Source organism: Labeo rohita, chromosome 14 (assembly GCF_022985175.1).
Source record: "Labeo rohita strain BAU-BD-2019 chromosome 14, IGBB_LRoh.1.0, whole genome shotgun sequence".
NCBI lineage: Eukaryota > Metazoa > Chordata > Actinopteri > Cypriniformes > Cyprinidae > Labeo > Labeo rohita.
The window spans coordinates 8,311,084-8,320,528 of NC_066882.1; the positions used below are offsets into that span (position 1 = coordinate 8,311,084).

General features: G+C 35.8%; 1 protein-coding gene across 2 annotated transcripts; it reads right to left on the reverse strand.

Annotated features, from left to right (window-relative positions):
* gpr101 (G protein-coupled receptor 101) lies at positions 1-9,214 on the reverse strand. 2 transcript variants are annotated; one of them, XM_051127613.1, is made up of 2 exons: positions 8,832-9,214; positions 1-7,116 (listed from the first exon to the last, which is right to left on the reverse strand). In XM_051127613.1, the coding sequence occupies exon 2, from the start codon at positions 7,017-7,019 to the stop codon at positions 5,718-5,720; it is 1,302 nt and encodes a 433-aa protein (XP_050983570.1). In that variant the 5' UTR covers positions 7,020-7,116; positions 8,832-9,214; the 3' UTR covers positions 1-5,717. The 2 variants fall into 2 exon arrangements, with proteins under 2 accessions (XP_050983570.1, XP_050983571.1); XM_051127614.1 differs by lacking the exon at positions 8,832-9,214 and adding an exon at positions 8,659-8,731.
* Between the last annotated feature and the right edge of the window lie 231 nt (positions 9,215-9,445).

Sequence of the window (9,445 nt, forward strand, 5' to 3'; positions counted from 1 at the left end):
TCATTTTTCAATAATTTTAATTGAAAACTTACAGAATGTACTGAGCTTCAAGTCTTATGAGGTATACATGAACATTCTTCACCATGTTATAATGAAAGGAAAATAAATCACAAAGTACATCATTACAAAAATGTCTAATTCTAAACTTTTTTTTTTTGTTTTTGAATATAAAACAGTCATTGTTACAGGAGTAAACATGATGACATTAGCTGATTCTGCTGTTTTCTTTGTTGAAAGTGACTGTCTAGAGTGTTGTAAGTGCTGTAGACGTTACTGCAGACAGGATGATAGTATCTGTGATATGTATTGCTGCACTCACTGGTTTTGAAATAATACTTGCCGTAGCTGAGGAAATTTTGGGTTTGACTCATGATTGATTCAGCTGACTTCTAAACCCCCCAGCCACAAATTAACATTGAAGCATTAGCTGTCCCGTTTTGTACAGGGTCAAGCTAAGTGCTCAAAAGCGGTTAACATTCCTGCTTTAATGCAGTGGTTTAACTCGATAACGTAAAGTGTTTTGCAGTTGCAAAGCCAGCTTATTTAATCCCACATCATGTCAGTGGTTATATGATACATTTGGCAGTGTCAGGGGATTGAACATCTCACACAACATAGAGATGATGTACAATTTATCTAGGGAGGCACTCTTAAAGAGAGCAGACTCTCCACACTGGTCAAGAGGTACATCATAAATACCCTGAGATCCTGAGCTCATTAGCTGCTCTTGGGTGAATCTCACGAAAGCATGTCCAGATCACATTTTACTAAATAGATAAATGTTCACCAAATACACTAAGGTACACTTAGGTAAACATTAAAGGGACACTCCACTTTTTTGAAAATAGGCTCATTTTCCAGCTCCCCTAGAGTTAAACAGTCGAGTTTTACCGTTTTCGAATCCATCCAGCCGATCTCCGGGTCTGACGGTAGCACTTTTAGCGTAGCTTAACATAGTTTATTGAATCTGATTAGACTGTTAGCATCTCGCTCAAAAATGACCGAAGAGTTTCGATATTTTTCCTATTTAAAACTTGACTCTTCTGTAGTTACATCGCACTAAGACTGACGGAAAATGAAAAGTTGCGATTTTCTAGGCTGAAGGCTTGGAAGTATACTCTCATTCCAGTGTAATAATCAAGCAATGACATTACGCAGCGCCTGAAAATAGTCTCCATGTGCAAGCAGGTGGTCACGTTGGTTATGTTGACGGACGTTAGCCTATTTTAAAGGGTCATGTGTCACCTCCCTGCTTCAGCACTGGTTAGTTCTCACCACAGTTTTAAAAAATGCTTCAAAAGTGGGCATGGTGCACTGCGGTGCGGAGGGGGAAAAGGGGAGAGAGTAAACTTCAGGTTCAGGCGGTTCGGTTCAGACAGTTTCATTTCGCTTCTACTGAGTTAACAACACAAATAAATGCACAGCCATTTGCACTCAGCATCGAAAACATATATATGAACGCGCTGTTGCGCCTCTGTTAACTTTATAAGGCTTATTTTTGCCCCGTTTATAATCCTTTTGATGGGTTGTGTCAAGGAGCTGTAAAAACTGCTATTACACTATGAATGAATCGCTTTTCTGCTGAACTCTTGCAAAGCAAACAAAAACAAACACTCTCCTTCAATCCATTAACGTTTCTCTCAGTTAATATATGCAATCTCTCAGTCTGAAGCGTCTGTCATAGCAAATCAACACACCCTGTCGTGAATAATTAGGCGAAGCGTCTTCTCATAGGATAAGAACACGCGGCCTCATGAATAATTATGAGACAGCGACGCGTCATCGATGTACTATAGTCCGTTGCCACGTCACAAACTCTGATGTCAGCACAATGTAGATTTTTAACCCGGAAGATGAAAATAGTGCAAAAAAGCTCAAAATTAACCAGTTTTCTCCAACAATTAAAATCAGCGGAAGCTAACATCTCTCAACCTCTGCTAAAATCTCAGAAAAAGTAGTCTGGGGTTTCATGAACCTTTAAGGCCCTGCGTAATATCATTGCGCCTGCTGCACCCATGGTACGGCAGAAAAGTTCCTTGATTATTACGCCGAGAGTATAGATCCTAGCCATATCAGCCTAGAAAATCGCAGAAGAGTCAAGTTTTAAATAGAAAAAATATCAACTCTTTGGTCATTTTTGAACGAGATGCTAACGTCTAATCAGATTCAATGATCTATGCTAAGGTATGCTAAAAGTGCTACCGCCAGACCCGGAGATCGTCTGAACGGATTCAAAAATGGTAAAACTCTAGGTGAGTTGGAAAATGAGCCTATTTTCCAAAAAAGTGGAGTGTTCCTTTAAGGTAATGAGTTTGATGGTTGGGAACAATGCCAAAAATGGTCTGAAAAGTATGCTTAATTTTTTTCTTTCTCATTTTGGGGTGAAATATAAACAGACATGATCCTGACAGATTTCATGTGACTCACCCTCTTTAAACACCAAAACCCCTCCACATTACACATCTTTTAAATACAAACAAAATACAGTGACCCACACCCTAATGCTGATGTGATTCATCGCTTAAGTATTATTGGTGCATGAACAATAAATAACGGTTTCTTTAATTTCTTAGCTTGAAATGACTCTTACATTTACACTGTTTCTGTAAGAGAACTTTGCTTCCAGTGACAATGGTTCAGTTGTATAACAAAGTTGATATGTATGCTTAGAAAAATAGACAGAAATCTCTCCACGTGTATTCTAAAGTCATTTCAAAACAACATAAGGAATACTTTGTCTTTAAAGTGTAAAGTAGCAATACATTTGACATGGACGTATACAAAGAACATTCATTTTGTTAGACATGTTGCACACTACTATATGGTGTCTCAAAATATATTTTTTTCAACATTTTACTCTCTAATATTTTAAGTATGATATTAAAACACTAAAAGAAAATCAATACTCTGTATTTGATGGAGCACTTTATACCATGTCTCCAATATTTTATATTTTAAACTACACATAAAAGGTATTGATGTCAAGCCTTGTGTATTAAAATGATTATTCAGACCTTGTTTCTAACTGATGGTAGATTTTCAACCACTTTCCCGTACACAGAGTAAACACACACTAGTGTTCAAAAGTTTAAGGTTTACAAATTTTTTTAAATGCTTTTTAAGTCTCTTATGTTCACCAAGGCTGCATTTATTTGATCAACACTACAGCAACAGTAATATTGTGAAATATTACTATTTAAATACCTGTTTTCTTTTTTATTATATTTTAAAATTATATTTATTCTGTGATGGCAAAGCTGAATTTTCTTCAGTGTCACGATTCTTCAGTAATCGTTTTAATATGCTGATTAAATGCTCAAGAAACAATTCTTATTATCAATGTTGAAAACGGCTATGCTGCTTAATATTTTTGTGAACATCATGATTTTAATGCAGTTTAATGCATCTAATGCAACTGAATGCATTTTTGCTGAATACAAGTATTAATTTCTTTAAAACATATGTTAAAAACTAATGCTGGGCAACGATTAATCGTGATTAATCACATCCAAAATAAAAGTTTTTGTGTACATAATATATGTGTGTGTACTGTGTATATTTAGTATGTATATATAAATATAAACATGCATCTTTAAGAAAAAATGTTATGTTTATATATTAAATCTATATATAATATAAATTACATGACTATAAATATACACATGTAAATACATGTAAATGTTTTCAAAATATATACTGTATCTGTGTATCTTTATATATACATAATAAATATACACAGTAAACAAACATATATTATGTACACACAAACTTTTATTTTGGATGCGGTTTAATCGTTGCCCAGCACTATTAAAAATGAATCAGTGTAACTCTTGACTAAAAGATAGTTTCAACCGTCTCATCCTGCCAAGAAACTACGTTTGCTAGGCTTTTCTGTTGTCGTTAATGTCATTTTTGTCATTTTGTTATCTAGTGCTGTGCAACGATTAATCGCAATTAATCGCATCCAAAATAAAAGTTTTGTGTTTTCCTAATATGTAACTCCTGACTAAAAGATTAATAAAATAAGAATAAAAAAAAAAGAATAAATATATAAATAAATATATAATAATAAATATATTTAATATATAAACATAACATATTTTTCTTAAATATATCCGTGCATGAGTGTGTATTTATATATACATAATAAAAATACACAGTACACACACATATATAATGTAAAAAAAAATGAAGTCTGAATGTGATTAATTGTGATCAAACGTTGCATAGCACTATTAAAAATTAATCAGCGTAACTCTTGACTAAAAGATAGTTTAAACAGTCTCATCCTACCAAGAAACTACGTTTTTTGCTAGGTTATTCTGTTGTCATTAATCTTATTTTTGTATGTACTAACTACTGCTGTGCTACGAATAATTGGGATTAACCACATCCAAAATAAACGTTTTTGTTTACATAATGTGTGTGTACTGTGTGTATTTATTATGTATATATAAATACACACACATATACAGTATATATTTTGAAAGTATTTACATGTATTTACATTTTTATATTTTTATTGATATAATTAATATTATTATATATAAACATATTTTTATTAAATATATCCGTGCATGGGTGTGTATTATATATACATAAGAAAAAAACACAGTACACACACATATATTATGTAAACAAAAACTTATTTTGGATGTAATTAATCGTGATTAATCGTTGCCCAGCACCATTAAAAATGCATCAACATAACTCTTCACTAAAAGATTGTTTAAACAGTCTCATCCTGCCAAAAAACTATGTTTTTGCTAGGTTATTCTGTTGTCATTAATCTTATTTTTGTATGTACTAACTAGTGCTGTGCAACGATTAATCGCATGCAAAATAATCGTTTTTGTTTACATAATGCGTGTGTACTGTGCATATTTATGTATATATAAATACATGCACATACATTATATATTTTGAAAATATTTACATGTATTTCCATGTATATTTTTACTGACATCATGAATATTATATATAAATATATTTAATATATAAACATAACACATTTTTCTTAAATATATCCGTGCATGAGTGTGTATTTATATATACATAATAAAAATACACAGTACACACACATATATAATGTAAAAAAAAAAATTAAGTTTGAATGTGATTAATTGTGATCAAACGTTGCACAGCACTATTAAAAATTAATCAGCGTAACTCTTGACTAAAAGATAGTTTAAACAGTCTCATCCTGCCAAGAAACTATGTTTTTTGCTAGGTTATTCTGTTGTCATTAATCTTATTTTTGTTTGTACTAACTAGCGCTGTGCAACGATTAATCGCATGCAAAATAATCACGATTAGTCATTGCACAGCACTAGAAGTAGGTCTATAGCATAGCTACAAACACATATGGTTACATATAGCAGAACACATACACACTCTGAGGAAAAAAGGTACAATAACTGTCACTGGGATGGTACCTTTTAAGAAAGAAATATTTAGGACCATTTTATACCTCTAAAGTGTATATATTAGTATTTTAAAGGTACATATTACCACCTAAAGTCAAAATGGAACATATTAGTACCTTTTAAAAGGGTACTACACCACTGACAGTTTTTGTACCTTTTTGTCTGATAGTGTGATTACAGTGTATTCAGTGAGCTTGTGTTTAAAGGCACAGCATTTGATTCAAAAGTACCAAATTGTGCCCTATGAAAACCAACAGAGATGTATATACCCCAACACTGACAGAAGTATGTTTAGAATTTGCCTGTAGGTGTTTCCTCAGGTTGCTTGTTGGTGTTGCTGTGCACAGTGAGCTCCTTCTCTGAGCTCAGACTGATGGAGGTGGTTTCCTTCCGGCTGTCTTTAGACCTCCTTTCTGTAGGAGAAGAAGACGTGGTACCTTCCTCCCAGGTTCGGAGAGGGCACACACGAGCAGCCTGGCTTGTGAGGTGGGTGTGTGCCAGGCGCCCATCCGTCACCGTGAAGCAACTATCCACAGCGGAGCCCTGACTGATCCGTCCCTGCCCACACAGCGGCCCACAGAGCAGCGCCAGGAACTCCTTGCGTACACTGCGGTGCATGTAGCCGTAGATGTAGGGGTGTAAGCAACACTGCAAAAAGAAGAGAATGAGCGCCATCGAGGCCAACCAGGGCGGCACGGCTGCACTGGAGTAAATTGATATCGTGCTTAGGACGCTGTATGGGCCCATGCTGAGCACGTAGGACGCCATGATGACGAACACCACCCGCGCCGCCTTACAGTGATAGTGGAAGCGTCTATGGCGGGTCCTAATGGGATAAGAGGCTGAAAATGGGCCTTCTGGTTGTGGCTGCCTTTGCGGGCTGGAGCAGGATGCTTGGGAATCTGGAGGGGGGTTGGACTGGATGGGATGAACGAGGGCGTTCTGCCGCCTCGCCGCCCTGAAAACCATCCAATAACAGCAAAGCATGATCACAACAGGCAGCCAGAACGAAAGCGCGGACACCAGGGCTGAATACGAATAGCTTGAAGACCACACAACAGTGCAGGCATTGTGTCGCCGGTCAAATTCGATAGTTCCCCATCCATATAGCGGCGGAGTGCTTTGAAGTACACTAAGCAGCCATGTGAGAGCAATCAGGTTGGTACCCAGGTGAGGCGTCATTCGGGTAGGGTAGGATAGTGGGTGGATGATGGCTAAGTAGCGATCTACGGACACAACGATGATGGTGTTGACGCCAGCGAATGCAAACAAATGCATGAGCACAACGAGGGCCTGGCAGAGCCGGGCGTCCAGCGGCCAGACTTCAGGCACGGTGGCGGCGATGGCGAAGGGCATGACCAGCACCGTCTGCAGTAGGTCGGCCAGAAGCAGGTTGAGCACGAAACGATTGGCGACGTGGAGAAGCTGCGGCTTGCGCTGGAATACCAGCAGAACGACAACATTTCCAAAAAGCGATGTGCACACGATCGCCGATATGAGCACCATCTTCACCGTGCTGTTCACCAGAGAAGGCGCGCCGGGGTCCCAGGGCACTGTGCTGGAGTTACTGCCCAGAGGTGGAAAGGTGGGCATGGTGACAGAGACAAGGTGGGAGATAACGCATTAGGAGCCTTTCCGATATCACCAACACCAGCCTGAAGGTTGACGACTGTTTTGTCACTCTTCACACCTTGAAAGAGGATGTAACACAAGAAGAAATGTTCAACACATCCCGATCCCTCTTAGATGAATGTTCACACTTGTCAGTTCTGTAATGATATTTGAGTCACAGTGAAACAGACTGAAAGAACTTGTGTGTCCAGCCTACACATACATTTTACATATTTATTTTTAGCCATTAGCAGAGGCTTTTTAGGGATACATGATGTGTATATTTGTGTCTGAGCAGATAGATAGATAGATCAGTACCATAACTGTAACTCAACAATACTAGAGATCTTTTAATATGCAAATACTGATAATTATTAATCAATTGTGCTAGCTCATTTTCCCAATTTTTACATTTAAATTGAACATTTTACATTTGTTGTTATAAAATGTAAATTTTTTTCTATTTATTTTTTGTTAATTTTTACTGTATTTCGCATGTATTTTTTTATATGGATAATACTAAATATGAAATAAGTTAATAATATAATATATATATATATATATATATATATATATATATACATATATATATTTGATAATTAAGTGTGCTAGTTAATTTTTCCTTTTTTTTCATTTTAATTTAACATTTTATATTTGTTGTTATAAAATGTAAAATATATAAAATATATTTCAAAAATTAATCTTACATTTTTAGTAAATGAAAAAATCTTAATTTTTAGTAAATAAAAAAATCTTAATTTTTTTTTATTTTTGCTGTTATTTTGAATTTATTTGAAATTTTATTTTTATATGGGTAATATTAAATTTAAGTTAATAATAATAATAATAATAATAATAATAATATATATATATATATATATATATATATATAACTAAACATCATGTTCTATGAAGATATTTTGTAATTTTCCTGCTGTAAATATAAAAACGTAATTTTTGATTAGTAATATGCATTGCTAAGAACTTCATTTGGACAACTTTAAAGGTTAAAGGTGATTTTCTCAGTATTTAGATTTTTTTGCACCCTCTGATTCCACATTTTCAAATAGTTGCATCTCGGCCAAATATTGTCCTATCCTAGCAAACCATACATTAAAAAATTGACCCTTATGACCCTTAGATATATATATAAGTATATATACTCAGATAGAACTTAGATATTAATACAACGAAAAACAATTACAAATAAATTCTGGCTTATTGCATTGACTAAAAAATTAATATGGTTGCATCCCTAATGCTGTTTCACAACTTTATAAAAACAAAAGCCCAACAATATTTGCAGTACTCAATGCCAAACTTAATATTTGTACTGTACATATACTGTACATATACTTTAATATTTACATATTGTAATTCAAAGCACATACTATAAAGAACCCTCTACTACATAGTGTTCAATACAGGCTATAATGTATACTACAAACGCATTTACTATATACCTTTACACAAAGATTCTGGTGAGTGCTATATTACAGTGCATGCTACGTAATATAGTATTTACTGCATGTATGCACAAATCAGTATGCAGTGCATAATAAATACCTAAGACAGAATAATGCAATTTAATGGTTTAGAATCTGTGTGCATCGTATCCTACCTTGTCTTCAGTCACTGTTGGTAAGCACGGGCCAAATTGCATGCATCTACCTTTTATGCGAACAATGAACAGCTGGAAATCACCGCTGTCATAATTCCATTGTTAACCGCGCTGTAAAAGTGGCGCTGGTGCAAATCTCACGCAAAAATGACCAATGAATGGAAGACATTTACCGTGTGACGATCATTGAAAACGAAGGATCCGTTCGGCTCTTTTCGAATGGCTGTCGGTTGTCAGTCGCCTTTGTGTCTGTCTCTTCACTGACAGGGCTCCAGTGATGTTCTCCCATTTTAGTCTCGTCAGTGTCATCAATGGCAGTCGCGTCCTCTCGCCTCTGCTCGGCTCTGCGTGAGCAGGACTTCATTCAGAGATGGAGAAGCATCAGTCAAGCGCTCGCTGGTGGTGTCAGAGCTGATATTGTTTTAATAAACCTCCGTGGGTTTCTGTAACCTGCTTGTGAACAAGCGGTGGCGCACATACAGCAGTGTCACAGCGGTTACATGTCATCAGCACCACACCGTTCTGCTCATTAGCACTGTAACGCCGTTGGTGCTCTCGAGTGCACTTAAACACACCAACCTTGCACAATAAATAATCGTGCTGGTCGCATCCAGTGGGTACAGAATCAATACTAAGCGTGGCTGAAGGCAAAAATAAAGAAATCAAAACAAAATAAACAGTGCACACTGGATCACTTTAACCATATACTAATAAACAGTGTAAAGTATGTACGTATGTTTTAATATACTTAAAGGCAAACGTATATACTAATGCATACTACAGAATA

Bases quoted from the DNA above. Each gene is read 5' to 3' on its own strand.
- gpr101 (XM_051127613.1), bottom strand. From the start codon at position 7,019: ATGCCCACCTTTCCACCTCTGGGCAGTAACTCCAGCACAGTGCCCTGG.